At 39.5% G+C, this 16,225-nt stretch overlaps 1 protein-coding gene across 1 annotated transcript in view; it reads left to right on the plus strand.

Annotated features, from left to right (window-relative positions):
* twf1a (twinfilin actin-binding protein 1a) overlaps positions 1-16,225 on the plus strand; it is a 46,232-nt gene that overhangs the window by 27,529 nt on the left and 2,478 nt on the right. The window contains exons 7-8 of the mRNA XM_028449805.1: positions 12,737-12,887; positions 12,980-13,101. Of these exons, the coding sequence (XP_028305606.1) occupies positions 12,737-12,887; positions 12,980-13,101 (273 nt within the window). The remainder of the gene's footprint in view (positions 1-12,736; positions 12,888-12,979; positions 13,102-16,225) is intronic.

Below are 16,225 nucleotides of genomic sequence, written 5' to 3' on the forward strand. Positions count from 1 at the left end.
CATAAGTTGAATCCTAAACTTCTAGAAATGTCACAGTTCCGAAAAAACAATCAATCAATCAATCAATCTTTTATTTGTATAGCGCCAAATCATAACCAATGGTGTCTCAAGACACTTTACAGTAGAGCAGTCTTAAGGACGGACTCTTCATTTTATGGATACACACATATGCATATATACGTATATACACATACATATGTATCCCACACCCAACATGAATTCATCATGGCGGCAAGGAAAACCTTCTGTTAAGCAACAATGAACATCACATCACATTCAGTAATTCACTGATTTATCATTATTTATTTAGTGATTTATTATAATCAAATAAATCACTAAATATTCGAGATAGGGTGAGAAGCTCAGTCACTCGGGAGGAGCTCGGAGTATAGTTGCTGCTCCTTCACGTCGAAAGGAGCCAGCTGAGGTGGCTCGGGCATCTGTTTCGGATGCCTCCTGGTTGCTTCCCTCGGGAGGTGTTTCAGGCATGTCCTATTGGGAAGAGGCCCCGTGGAAGGCCCAGGACACGCTGGAGGGACTATGTCTCTGAGCTGGCCTGGTGTCGCCTCGGGGTCCCCCCAGAACGACTGGAGGAGGTGTGCGTGGAGCGGGAGGTCTGGGCATCTCTGCTGAGAATGCTGCCTCCGCGACCTGGCACCGGATAAAGCGGAGGAAAATGGATGGATTTATAATAATTTATATTGAAATAAATATAATAAAACATCCATCAGGAAGGAGGTAAACATGTACAAAAAAAACTAATTTGTTCATAACTTCTTGAAATTTGTTATCTGAAAATTTTAATGTTCATCAAGCTAGTGCTTTGGAGTGTATTTTTGTGTAGGAACAGGAGCTGCTCAACATGCTGGTAGTTAGGTTGCTCCAAAAGGAAGTCACAATGTATTGCAGTGTGAAGATTGGCTTTATTTTTCTGTCTGAGCAACAGTTAAAATCTCTCTTTTCCCCTCATACTGATGACAGAATGTTTGTGTAGAAAGCCTGATTTTATTAACTTCCTACATTCAGAAAAGATTAGCACACATTAGTCATCATCATCATCTGTTATCAATGTTACACTTGTTGTTTACTCTGTAGTGGATCAAACTGTGGCTTTACGTTGGACACAGTCTTAAGATAGTTGACCAGCGTGGACATCATTCTGATGTCTGTCAGAGTTTCATTGTAACAAGCTGCTGCTGACGTGCGTACCGTGGCACACAGCAGATTTGTTCAGCGAAGCAGCAGCCACCATCCCTCCACCTCATCTGACATAACGCACATAGCTACCTTGACTGGCTTCATTATTTGATAGGTTTATTCATTATCCCATCCAGGGTCTGCTGCCGGGTGTGCTTGCTTTAGCTTTTTGTCTCATTGATGACTGACAAGATGAGCAGTAATGTTTGTTGTGTTACACAATGCGCTACTTGTCCGGAGCAGAGTTTAATACAGCTTTGGTCATGTCTACATCTGTTCGCCATGGAATCGATCAAAAGAATGTCCATACTTTTGATTTAAATCCCAGCTGCTGCAGCTCTTCTTCGTGCTGCAAGTCTTCATCGTGTGCATTACCGCCACCCGGTGGTCGCCCACAAAAATGTAAAAAATACAATTAAAAAAAATCGATACTGGGAAGCACCCTTAGTATCTAATGCCGCACTTTTATAGGCGCCAAGCGAGTTCCTTCAGTATGCCTGAGTAAAGAAAATTCAAATAAAATTAAACGGTACTATGCTTTATTACGCATCCTTGTGACTCTCAAGGGAGTGGAAGAGTGCCGCTCTTAAACACAGCATTGCACAAGACAAAGACGTCGGTAGATGCGGGTTTAGCTAGTATGGGATAGAAAGCAGTAAAGTGAAAGTATGGCAGTCCCATGAGCAAGGCAGTGCAGTGCAGATTACACTCACTGCAATATTTGTGATGCAAAGGAGATAATTCTAATCTGACGAAGCACCTGGTTAAACACACGTTGGCGACTCCTCGTCTGCATCCAGCAACATGGAAGAAATTAAGGTAACAATTTGCATCAATCTTTTTAATAAATTTCAACTAAAACTTTTCAGAAAATCCAACAAGACGTTTAACGCTAGAAACTCAGTTATTTAAGGACAACCAACATGATTTACTTCATCCTGCAAACAGTTAATTAAGCTGAACCAACTTAATTTTAATAAAATGGTTCATGTTCAATTAAGGTATCATTTTACTTAATTTAAGCTACTCCAGCTCATTTGTTTTGCATTTCTCATCACAAATATCAATTCAAATATTTTCCTCAATTTCTTATCAATAACATTGATTTTATTAACATTAAGACAGTTCAGTCAGTTTAATGGTCAAACGTGTTCATTGTATACAAATGCCAACTTGTCCAACTGTTAACCATCAAAGGATGGAGGAGCTCCAAATGAAGACATGAAGTCAAATATTTGCAGGAGTTTGCTGTTAAACACACAAAAAAAAAACTTGAATTCAAATTAATATTTGAATTTTGGAAGACTGATCCCCTGAACTAAATCCAATGTGTCACTTTCTGCATGTTAAATAACAAAAAAGGAAACAACACTGTCATGCAAAAAGGAATGCATAAAATAATGTTGCTGGTGTTTGGAAAAAAATATGTCAAATGGCTATACGTGTCCTCCCTGAATAATAGTAAAACACATTTTCTATACATGTCGAACACATTAATAGTTCAAAAAATGTGTAAATCAACATATACAAATGCAAATATACCTAGCTAAAATCGATGCAGTTTTTTTTAAGTGTTGATTCAGCTTTATCATTTTTTATGCTGCCTAGATTGTGGTTTGTGCTTGTTGTAAAACTATAATGCATTATATCTATATGTTTAGTTTTTTCTATGTATTTCAGTTAAAGTCTAAATATTGATAAAATCTCAAAAGTACAAAAAATTACAATCTACTTTTGAAATGTATAATTAAATGAAGTGACTGTTGTATGTAACTGCATTTGTTTTAGCTGGGTGTATCTAATCAATAACCAACTGGCAACTATACAGGTTCTGTATGTTGCACCAAAAACCAACACATAACAGTGCAACGTTTGTGGAATTAGAATGCAGCCTACATTTTAGAACAGCAGTTTACTTTTTAAAGACATTACCTTGGGACTAGCTCGCAGAGCATCCAGCTCAAGGAATATCTTTTGAAATGCCTCAAAAGTGCTCTTTAGTTCTTTTGGGTAGCTCAGGTTGAATGCATATATTATTCCCATGAGCAAGGCACATGCTCTCGGGACAGTCAGGCCTTCATTGATAATTGGAGATCCTTCTGGGGAAAACCGAACCTGATAGGAAGAGATGGAATCCATCCTACTTTGGAGGGAGCATCTCTACTATCAGAAAACATGGCACATTTATGACATCTCATGAATGAGACCATGTTACAGAGGGGGAGTCCTCCACGCCCCTCTGCGCTTGCCTTAGGACAGTTTCCCTCCCATTGCTATCAGGATAGCTGTGTTCATCGCCATGACAACTGTTGTGATGGTGATGAATATTATTTTATGGAGATGGTGTCAGTCCCCCAACCCATATTTCACAATGATTTTAACATAAAATCAAATAAAAGAGCTATCAATTATAAAAATCTGAAAAAAATTAAAATCTCAAATCTAGAAACACCAAAACATAAAACCATTAGATGTGCTCTATTAAATATTAGATCACTGAGATCCAAATCTCTACTAGTAAATGACCTTATCTCAGAAAATAACTTTGATTTATTCTGTTTAACTGAAACATGGCTGTATCAAGATGAATATGTTAGTTTAAATGAAGCCACTCCTCCCAGTCATTTAAATACTCATATGCCACGAGACATAGGCCGTGGAGGTGGTGTAGCAGCTATTTATCATTCCTCTCTCCTAATCTATCCTAAACCAAAGGCCAATTACACTTCCTTTGAAAGCCTGGTTCTAAATTTATCTCATATCGAATCAAAAACCTGCCAGCCAGTCTTATTTGCGATAATTTACCGTCCTCCAGGCCCTTATTCTGAATTTCTATCAGAATTCTCTGAGTTTATATCAAACTTAGTCCTCAGTTCTGATAAAATACTGATAGTAGGAGATTTTAATATCCATGTGGACAAAGATAGTGATAGCCTGAGCTCAGCCTTTATGTCCCTAATAGACTCAGTTGGCTTTTTTCAAACTATTAATGAAGCTACTCATCGTTTAAATCATACTCTTGATCTTGTTCTAACATATGGCCTTGATATTAATGAACTAAAAGTCTACCCTGAAAATCCTCTATCAGATCACTTTTTAATATCTTTTAACATTATCCTAGAGGATCTCGCACTGTGCAATAAAATAGTTACGAGTAGAAATCTGTCCAATAGTGCTGTGGCTAAATTTAAAGAGGCCATTCCTGCTGCCTTAAACTCAGTGCACCATCCAATAAATAACTATGACATTAATTATAACCCCTCTCAACTGGATCTGCTTGTCGATAGCTCTGCTAGTCTACTAAAATCCACCTTGGACTCAATTGCCCCATTGAGGGAAAAAACTATTAAACGTCAGAGGAAAGCTACGTGGTTTAGCTCTGAAACTCACACACTCAAACAAACAACCCGTAAATTAGAGAGAATGTGGCGCTCCAATAAAACAGAGGAGTCACGAATACTCTGGCAAGAAAGCCATAGTAAATACATGACAGCCTTACGACATAGTCGATCTACATACTACTCCTCACTAATTGAAGAAAATAAAAATAATCCGAGGTACCTTTTCAGCACTGTAGCCAGGCTAACACAAAGTCAGAGCTCTATTGAGCCCATGATTCCTCTAGCCCTCAGCTGTGAGGACTTTATGACATTTTTTAACGATAAAATTCACAAGATTAGAGATAAAATTAGCCACTCCCTGCCTTCACCTGGGCCTGCTGTACCATTAAATGTAAATAGGCCTAACCTAAACTGTTTCACACATATAGGACTTCAGGAACTTAACTCTATTATTTCATCCTCCAAACCATCGACCTGCCTTTCAGATCCGATCCCAACTAAGCTGTTTAAAGAAGTTATTCCCCTAGTCTGCCCATCTTTGTTGGAGACAATAAATATATCCCTATCAATAGGCTACGTGCCACAGTCCTTTAAAGTAGCTGTAATCAAACCCCTTCTCAAAAAACCTACTCTTGATTCCAGCACTTTAGCAAACTACAGGCCTATATCTAATCTTCCTTTTATTTCAAAGATTCTTGAGAAAGTTGTGGCAGCTCAGCTCTGTGAATTTCTTCAAAACAACAGCCTGTTCGAGGACTTCCAGTCAGGCTTTAGAGCTCAACACAGCACAGAGACTGCTTTAGTTAAAGTAACTAATGATCTACTCTGGGCTTCAGATGAAGGACGACTCTCAGTGCTGGTTTTATTAGATCTTAGTGCAGCTTTTGACACTATAGATCACTATATTCTACTAGAGAGATTAGAGAAATTACTTGGAATCACAGGGACTGCCCTAAACTGGTTTAAGTCCTACCTATCTGATAGGTACCAGTTTGTACACGTGAATAATAAGTCTTCTGTGTACACTAAAGTAAGCTACGGGGTTCCTCAGGGCTCTGTGCTAGGTCCAATCCTCTTCTGTATCTATATGATCCCCCTTGGTAATGTTATGAGAAAATACTCTGTTAACTTCCACTGCTATGCTGATGATACCCAACTGTATGTATCAATGAAGCCAGGTGAGACAAATCAGCTATCTAAACTTGAGGCCTGTCTAAAGGACATTAGGGCCTGGATGGACCAAAATTTTCTTCTTCTCAACTCAGACAAGACTGAGGTCATTGTACTGGGCCCGCGACACCTTAGAGAAACCTATGCTAGCCTAACTGCCCTAGATGGCATTACTCTGGCACAAAGCACAACTGTTAGAAACCTTGGGGTTCTATTTGATCAGGACTTATCCTTCAACTCTCACATAAAACAAACTTCAAGAACTGCCTTCTTTCATCTCCGTAACATTGCTAAAATCAGATCTATCCTGTCTCAGGGCGACGCCGAAAAACTAGTCCATGCTTTTGTTACCTCTAGACTGGATTATTGTAATTCTCTTTTAGCAAGCTGCCCGAGCAAGTCGCTTAAGACACTTCAGCTGGTTCAAAATGCTGCAGCACGTGTACTGACTAAAACTAGGAGAAGAGATCACATTACTCCTGTATTAGCCTCTCTGCATTGGCTTCCCATAAAATATAGAATAGAATTCAAGATTCTTCTTCTCACTTATAAAGCCCTAAATGGACAGGCACCAGTCTATCTCAAGGAGCTTGTAGTGCCATACAATCCCCCCAGAACACTACGCTCTCAAAATGCTGGACTACTCGTTGTTCCATTTGTCTCTAAAAGTAGTATAAGAGGAAGAGCTTTCAGTTATCAGGCCCCACTTCTCTGGAACCATCTACCAACCACGGTTCGGGGGGCAGACACCCTCTCTACCTTTACGGTTAGGCTCAAAACATTCCTCTTTGATAAAGCTTTTAGTTAGGAACCAGCTCATAGCTCATAGTTAAGATGCAATAGGCATAGACTGCCGGGTCCGTCCTTAAGACTGCTCTACTGTAAAGTGCCTTGAGATACCATTGGTTATGATTTGGCGCTATACAAATAAAGATTGATTGATTGATTGATTGATCCAGGACTTCTGCTCCCTCAATCACCACCCTTGCGTTGGCTGGTTTAGATGCCCCTCTGCTCACAGCAATCTTCATCACTTCATCACCATCCTGGTATAAGTAGGTCAGAATCAATGTCAGTGTTTTTTGTCATATATAAAAACAACAAAAATGCAGTGTATCTGAACTTAAGGGATAACTTCAGGATTAAACCTGGGCTTAGGGAATTGCCATTTAGTAGCAAAACAAACAATATTAATGGCATACTTTAAACACAAACACTGCCCACAAAGCCCAGTTCAAAATTACTTTTGCTTTCAGACAAAAACAAAACTTACTGAATATATCACAGATCGCCCTGATTTTAAAGATTAAATCGGGGGTTTCGCCTGTAATTGGCCATGTAATGTTATTACATACATGGAATTTGTCCTCTGCATTTAACCCATCCCTGAGGAGCAGTGGGCAGTCATTTTTGCGGCGCCTGGGGAGCAGTTCGGGGTTAAGGGACTTGCTCAACATCCCACAGTGATGGCCCAGGTGAGGCTTGAACCGGCAACCCTCCGATTACAAGCCCAGCGTCCTTAACCACTAGAGCCCAGGTTAAATCCTCTAGATAAATACAAGCTTTGGACTTTTCATCACATTTATCATATAAACTAGTATGCTGAGAGGTTGTCAAACAACTCACTAGGCTCAATGAGTTTAACACTTCTTGTGTTTTCAAGCTCATAGCTTCTAAGATGCTCAATATACCATGAATTTAAACATTTCACAATGAAGCCAACCTTCCCATTTACGACCACAAGCTGTATCAATTCTACAAAATCTGGCAGACCACCTGTTGACCCTTGTGCCAGGATCATGCCAGTAGTGTAACTGGTGCCATTGTTGCACCCTGTGTTTGCCATGTGGACAAATGATTCACCAGGGAATTTTGATTCCACTGCTTTCTTAATGTCTTCCCTCAGCACAGTCAAATCCACTGTTGACAGTTTTGCTACCTGTTGAGGTTTAACAATGTTACTGCCATGTAGTTGGTATGCTATCATTAACTAATGCTTCACTGCAAGAGACAACAGAATGTTTCGGAAGCTATGCATATGCCTGACCACACGCTTAAAAAAGCTGTGCTTAGCTTCAAAGCGCATAGTCCACAAAGACACAAGTGGACCAAAAGCCTTTATCAGGTGTGGGTAGTGTTCAAGAAAATGATGCTTCGGAATAAGTCTTTCCTGAGGGAAAACCTCCAGGAATCTGTGCCGATGCTCAGAAATCTTGCTGTCAAGGAAACAAATAGTGAGGTCTGTATGAACAGGAGAAAGGACAAGCTCAACTATGTCCTTAAGGTTCAGAAGGATCAGCCATGCTGGTTCATTCTCAGGGATTCTTTCTCTAACTATCAAAGGAAGGAGGCGAATCAAAGCCCAGTTTTCATGGACATTCCCACCAACAGTTTCCCTTGCAGCAAAAGTCAGTGGAACTGGTTGTGGTGCATCCGTTTTTCCTGCCCATCTGTATGGGAACGCTTTGATTAAGTTATTTAATTCGAGTGTGAAATATTTCCCTTTGATTAAGGCATTTAGGCATAGTGCTAACTCTAAAGGCACAATACCTTCAAATAGATCACGTAGCAAATCAGGTGGGTAGCCAGATAAAACATTGAAATATTTTAGTTTGTCAGTCAGTGGGCACTGTCTCTTTACTCCATAACAATGAGATGCACTTGTATCTCTCTGCGCTGTCTGAAGATGCACCTTGTGCTCTTATGCTCCTGTTTTAACTTCACTCTCCTGGAATTGGGATCTTTCACCAAGACAGAACCTGCAGATGTGTGTACTTGAGAAGCTCTCCACAAACCCTCCGATAGAGTGGGCACCAAGGTTATCTGCAACGACACAATACACAGTACCTTTGACTCGAAGACCTAGTGAAGGAATGTAAAGTCCCTCTTCTTCTAGGCTGGCAAGGTCTTTTAGCATTGGTTCTAACAGCACTATAGCCAATTTTTTTAACATCATCAACCTTGCAGAGAATGGCAAGGTAGATTGATGTCAGCGAGGATCTGAGCAATGGTGGCACATTAGCTAAAACCCAATACACAGCAGTAATTTTGTGTTTTTTTTCTTGATGTGCCAAGTGGATTACACACTTCAAAATCATCCACATACAGAATGAGAAATGGCTGGATTGTTTTCTGATAGCAATGTATTGTTTTTAAAATGTATGCCATCATGAAATGATTTGTAGAAGTGAGTATGAGACCTGCTGTCTGCTTCAGAGCTATGTCTGAGCAAATCCTGGATCTCTTTCTTCTTTAAAACCTCATGTAAGGACTTTAAAATAGGTACATGTTGGAAACTTCTTTTCTCCCTCGCACTGAGAATGTACTCTATAGGTCCCACCATGGAAAATGCTCCTTGAAATACTCTTCTTTTGTAGGAGGTGGACAGAGGAGCATTATGTCCTAGAGCTAATGTGGGTTAGACTTGCATAGGTCTGTCGCCATCTCTGATATGATAAAATAATCAACCTCACAATTATGCTTCTTTAAGCATGACCGTAAAATATCTTTTAAAAGAGGACCTGAAGCTGATGAAGAAATAAAGTGAAGTTCTTCCACTAACTCATCAATATACCTTTGTGGTACATTGAATATGCTTTCCATTTTCAGCAGCAGGTGGGCAACATTTTTTTTCAATTAAGTTAGGCAATTCTCTCATTTCTTCATCTTCAGGATCTTCACTCACTGTACCCTCCATATCCTCTTCAATAGGATCGTCTCCTGTATTTGAAGGATTAACAGACCTCTGCAAGAGCTCAGGCCTGAAGTCATCCAGGGAATGAGGAGTGTGTTTCCGGCTCTTATGAGAGGCAAATGTTCCATAAATGTTTGTTTTAAAAGAGCAATTTTCAAAAACACAAGACAGTTTCCTGCTTTTTTAAATGACGGCCAATGTGTTCAAAGTATTCTCTTTCTGTGGAGATGGTGTTTAAAGAACAACATGAACATTTAAAGGACAGAACTTCTATGCATGTCCCGTCTCACGTGTTGAATGGCTTCTTGACAGATGTGTTCTCAGGCTGCCCCATGTTTTAAACGAGCAATAACACTCCCAATAGAGGCAAGGGAGAAATTTTCCACCATGGCCATGTCTAAGTCTATAATGCTTTAAAAGATCAGTTCTTCTTGACACTTCAAATTTGCGAAGTTTACAGGTCCAATTCATTTTTAAAACTAAGCAAAGCTCATGTCTAAACTGCTTAAATTTTTTTTTTTTTTTTTTAAATTGCTATGGTGCTTAAAACCTGTGCAGCATCACTTTTAGAAAAACTTGTAGCCTATGATGTGTTTCTAAATTGAATTTGGAAAAACTAAAAATTTGCTGGCAACTAACTGCACAAAAATTAGCATTTGTCTTGGGTTATAAAATGTTTTAAACATGTTTGGACCATTGTTGTTGTCTTAATATGTTGAAAGATATTTTTTCTTAAAGTGAATTTAATAAGAAAAAAATAATGAAAATGAAACAACAGAAGTTGTGTTGACTACACATACATTTTGATCATTCCTAACTTCAGAAAATGCTATGCGTTTCAATAGCAAAACAGAAAAATACCCAGGCCTACTGCAAAATGAAACCTTTTCTATGGCGTCTCTACAAGTAATGTCGGTGTTTTAACGCATTGCACATAAACACAGACCAACACGTATAGACTTAAAACTTAATCTTCTCTCATAAAATAATTTGTTACAGGTTTAGTTGAGACCGTCAAGCGATCAGCTATCACCATGCACAGTGTAGCTAACCTACCGGTTAGCTTTTTCAATGTAGTGCAAACTTTAAATTTGGACCAAACAAAACACCAATCCCTCGTACCTTTGCAGCGACACAATTAACGTTTAATTAATTAATTAATTAATTTAATTAATTAAAATCATTCGGCTGCCTGCCACAGTAAACAAAAACATGAACCATGCAGCAGAAGACGTCGGAGTTTGACGGTCACTTCGGCAAGAATAAACGGTTGAGGGGCGGTTGTGTCGCGGAGGGAAGTCACTGCTGAAGCAGCCAAGGGACTACCATTTACAATCACTAAATTAGCTTAATATCAACGTTGTCTGTGTTAAAACGAATTATTGTACGGGTTGCTGATACAGTTAGTAGCGGTTATGAACAAAATAAATCAAAACAGGTACTTACCTAGTGATACTCTATAGAAACTCTTGTTTTCTTCTGATTTTTTAAATTTTCCTACAGACGTTATAACGGTCGCAGCCTGGCGCCTCTCTTCTTCTTCTTTCTTCTGTGGTTTATTGGCGGGTGGCGCTCATCAGCGAAAGGTGCCACCTACTGTATCGGAGGATGAACCAAAGTTTTATCCTTTTCCTAAGTCATAATAATTTTAACTTTATTCAAAACATTACCCACATTAATCTCCATCCCCTGACGGTGTAAATCCTGAAGCATTGGCTCCTCTCTGTATGTGATTGCGCGATAAAAATCAGCTCAAGCCTCTGTTTTTTTTTTTGTTTTTTTTTTCAAAATAAAAGCTCATATTACTATGAACATGACCAGTGCTTTTGTTTTGAAATAACGGATGTTTAATGTGGTCGGTTGGTTGCTCAAAGGTCCTCAAAAGAAACCTTAGAATATAACCTCACCTCTTTAAGACTTATGAAAGAGAACATCTCTACTTAAAGCATGATTTCAAAGTCTTACATAAATTCAGCCCTTAGACATTTAGGAAAACATTTTGTCTTACTTATTTTTTGTTTATTCATTTAAATTTATATTTTTCAGTTATTTATCATCTGCCAGTTGCTGGCTGTGATTCAGCTCAGACAATGAAGGAGGTGGAACTGATTTTGGGTTTGCCCTTTGGTCAGGCAAACGTTTTGTTGAAAATGTATACATATTTAAGTTAACAGTTTTCTATATTTTCAGCTGGACCAACTTATTATAACAAGTTGATAACTTATTTTAATAAGTCCATGTAACAAATTTATTCTTTTATGTTGAAAAATCTCTTGATTTTAAGCTCAACTAACTAACCCCATGAATCATTTCTTAGAGTGTAGAACTGTTTGAATTTGTGTATTGTTAAGAAAAATCACTGTGTAGTTGTAGTTAAGAAATTTCAGTTCGATTCAAATGTATTTATACAGTGCCAAATACAACAAGTAATCATCACAAAATATAGAGCTATGATGAAAAAAAAACTTTTCCACATCAGCGAGGTGGAGAGGAATGACTCCCTTTAAACAAAAAGAAACCTTCAGCAAAACCTGGCTTGGAGGTGGCAGCCATCTGCCGGAGTGGTTGGGGTTAATGGACAGAGAGCAGAACAGAATAGAGTGAGAACATCAGTATCAGAGCCAGGATGGCGAGGAGAAAGTACAGACTGCAGAAAAACAGGATCCAGTGTTGGCAGGTCTGCCTGCATGGAAACACCTTGTGCTGGACTGTGTGAAAAACAAGTACAGTTTAATTTAGCAGAGTAGATGCTTTTATCCAAAGAGTCACTAACGTGTATACAACAAGTTGCTTTCTCAGATTGTCTCCTGGTGTAGTGACCTGTCTCCTGGTATCTCCTCCATGCTATCAACACTGTGCTAACATCTCAGCCTGGATGAGCTGCACTCCCTGAGCATCTTCTGTGGGTTGTAGACACTGCCTCCTGCCACCTTTAGTGCTGAGCGCAAAGGCAAAATGTTAAAGTGACAAAAAATCCGACAGAAAGGACCAGAACAAAGAAATTGTCTGTGATCACCAACTGCAGAACCATTCCTTTTTGTAGTTGTCTTCCTCTTGTCTGTCCTGTTTGCATAACCGCAGGTGAAAATGATTCACAATCACTGTTGCTATCTCACTTGGAGTTGCATTGTGTTTAAGTGTTCTTATAATAACTAAGTGGAAAATTTCTCATGTGCAAATCCATATTTTGTTTTATAAAGTGGGTTATAAACATGTGAATTTATTCAAAATTGACTAATAATTACCATGTACACTGGTTGTGGTATTCAAATGTTCCAAGTAGAATGATTTTGATCAATCTCTCACCTTCCCCAACCTTCTCTTTTATCAACAGAAAATCAACCTTGATAAGGAGCTGATCCAGTTGGACCATGGTGACTTAATAGGGGTGAAAGACCTGCCTTCCAAAGTCCCCAACGGCGAGGCCCGCTACCATTTGTTCTTGTTCAAACACTCCCATGAGGGTGACTACCTGGAATCTATAGGTGACCACATTATTTGAGTTCATCCTGCACTGCTGGTGCTCATCTAACCCTGTTCTGCCCTGAAACACCTTGTGTTTTCTTTCGCCCACTAGTGTTCATTTACTCCATGCCCGGGTACAAGTGTGGAATCAAGGAGAGGATGATGTACTCTAGCTGCAAAAACTCCCTGATTGATATCTTGGAACAACAATTACAGATGGAAATAGAGAAAAAGGTCAGAAATGGTCTTATGTTGAAAGTTGTTTTCCTTTGGGTGTCAAACTAAGACCTTGTCCACACGTTGCCGAGTATCTGCTAAATCAAAGATATTTTTCTACGGTTTGGCCTGTCATCCACACAAACGCAGGATAAGGTAATTTGGTAAGCCTGCTTGTTGGTCTGTGGAATGCGGGGTGGCGCTGCTTGGGCGGTTGATGGCGTCTTCTCTTGTTGGGGGGAGGGCCAAGGCTACCCCCCTGTGGACAGCGTTGTATCCTGGGGCCGTGCGGGCCTATGCTGCTCCTGGTGCAAGCGATGGTTTCTCTGATGCGTGGTCGTTCCCTGTTGCGGCGGGGCGGACTGCTCGGGGCCGGGGTCGCCCCCTGGACGGCGCGTCCCTGGGGCCCGCAGTGTCGCGTGCCGTCTGCACCATCTACCCTCTCCGGTGGTCCGCTGTATGGACAGATCTCCTACATGGGCCGAGTCTCAAACATTGTTAGGCAGGTGTGCAAAGCTATAATAGGGCCCTATAAAAACAGTTTTATTTTTTCCCAAATTCCGTGTTTTCCACTTTAATTTTTATAATTCTGTTTTTGTTTTTATTTTCTTCATTTTTTTAAAGAAAATATTAGTTTTTAACCCCTGTGAGGAAACAAAATAAATACTAATAAATAATAAAACACCAAATTAAACAAAAATGTATGTCTAAAATAAAGTAAGATAAAAATTAAAAGGTAGATAAGTTGTAGTAAACATGGATTATTCTGACTGCTCCTTTTTAATTATTTATGTCATGTAAAAACGTATGAGAACAGCATTAATGTCACCATATTTCCTCTCAGGGATAAATTGATTAAGTTTTGACCAATTTAGTTTAAGTTAACCTAATTTAAATTAACCTACCTTCTGTAGCTCTGATGAGATGTTGGTCAAATGTAACATCCTAATAACGTTGCTCCAACTGACTTATTTTGTAAACCGGAAGTTTCCACTGAAACAGTTGTACTTGAGGTAGCTTGCTGACTGAATGTGGACCTACGACGCACGGACAAAAGGCTGGAATAAAAAGAACTGAAGGACAACACAGACTGAGTGTTTAACTTTACAGGCACAGCAAAGTTAAACGGGCACTGGTGGCTCTGTATTTAGAAGTCACTGATGATTTGTTTTGTTTTTAGACAGTGTTTGTGGTGCTTTAAAATTAGTTTAATGCAGCCAGGACAAGAGGGGGGAGGGCAGTGCACCTAATAAGCGGTCCACGGAAACATTTCCCCATTGAAAAAAAAAAAAACGTTCCTTGCCCCACGGTGACGGCGTTTCATGCAGATTCTTGTCCATTTTTGCATTTAAATGTTTTCATTGGTCAATTCTGTCCGCTATCCCGTTAACACAGATTTTATAGGGCCCGAGTATAACGGTGCACTTAGGACCCCAATACATAAAGCTGCCAACAACAGAGAGTGACATCCATTCACTTGTGGATAACACATTTATGCAGTCTTGTGTGGACGTAATTTATTTTTTTTTTTTAAACGGAGGGTGGATGTACGTTTATAAAAAATACCCAGTTACGTGTGGACAAGGCCTAAGGTAGAAAGGTTAAAAAAAAAACTTTTTCACTTCTAAAAGGCAGCCGTAATGCATGGCTAATTTACCACTTCCTAAATGTATATTTTGCAACCAGTAAAAGAGAACAGAATACTTTGTTCCCTCTTCATCATCAAGAGATAATTGATAATTCGATGTATCGTAATTCTAACGCATACCCAAGTATAATCAATGAATACATTTCCTATGATCAATTATTTAGATAGTAGATTATACAAAATATTATAGAACAGGGTTACTCAAATTTAAATCTTAGTCTATATTTCACCATTTTTGACACCTTATGCTTCTAACATAATCTTTTCTGATGATAAAAGAACCTAGTGATGCTTGATTAGTCCGTAATTTTGAAACATTATTTTCACTTCCGCCCACATCCAGTTTTGGGTTTGCTGAAGTCTCAGAGCGTGCCTATGGGGTCACAAGAGCACCTCTCAGCACATACACGACATGTCCGATGTACACGGAAGTTCAACATTAACATTAGTCAAAGATAACAAACATAAAATGCAGTTTTTAAATGAAGGGTTTTATTAATGAGCCAAAGCTACATGGCCCTGTGTGAAAGTGTTTGCCCCCCAGCTCCTGTTAAAACATAACTGTGGTTGATCACATCAGAGTTCAATTTCTGTAGCCACACCCAGGCCTGATCACTGCACACCTGTTCTCAATCTAGAAATGACTTAAATAGGACCAACCTGACAAAGTGAAGTAGACCAAAAGATCCTCAAAAGCTATAGACAACATTCCGAGATCCAAAGACATTCAGGAACAAATGAGAAAAAAAGTGATTTAACTCTATCAGTCTGGAAAATGTTATAAAGCCATTTCTAAAGCTTTGGGACTCCAGCAAAAAAACACACAGTGAGAGCCATTATCCATAAATGGTGAAAACACGGAACAGTGGTGAACTTTCCCAGGAGTGACCGGCCGACAGAAATTACCCCACGAGCACAGCAACGACTCATCCAAGAGGTGACAAAAGACCCCACGACAACATCTAAAGAACTACAGGCATCACTTGCCACAGTTAAGGTCAGTGTTCATGACTCCACCATAAGAAAGAGACTGGACAAAAATAGCCTGCATGGCAGAAATCCAAGACGAAAACTACTGCTAAGCAAAAAGGACATTAAGGCTCGTCTCATTTTTGTCAGAAAACATATTGATGATCACCAAGACTTTTGGGAAAATATTTTGTGGACTGACGAGGCAAAAGTTGAACTTTTTGGTGTCCCATTACATCTGGCATAAAAATAACATCGCATTTCAGAAAAAGAACATCATACAAACAGTAAATATGGTGGTGGCAGTGATGGTCTGGGGCTGTTTTGCTGCTTCAGGACCTGGAAGACTTTAATAGATTAATAGATTAAATCGGGCTTTCGCCTTTAATTGGCCATGTAATGTTAGTACATTATTGGAATTTGTCTTCTGCACTTAACCCATCCCTGAGGAGCAGTCGGCAGCCATTTTGCGGCGCCTGGGGAGCAGTTCGGGGTTAAGGGACTTGCTCAACATCCCACAGTGAC

The sequence above is a fragment of the Gouania willdenowi genome, chromosome 6, assembly GCF_900634775.1.
Source record: "Gouania willdenowi chromosome 6, fGouWil2.1, whole genome shotgun sequence".
Lineage (NCBI taxonomy): Eukaryota > Metazoa > Chordata > Actinopteri > Blenniiformes > Gobiesocidae > Gouania > Gouania willdenowi.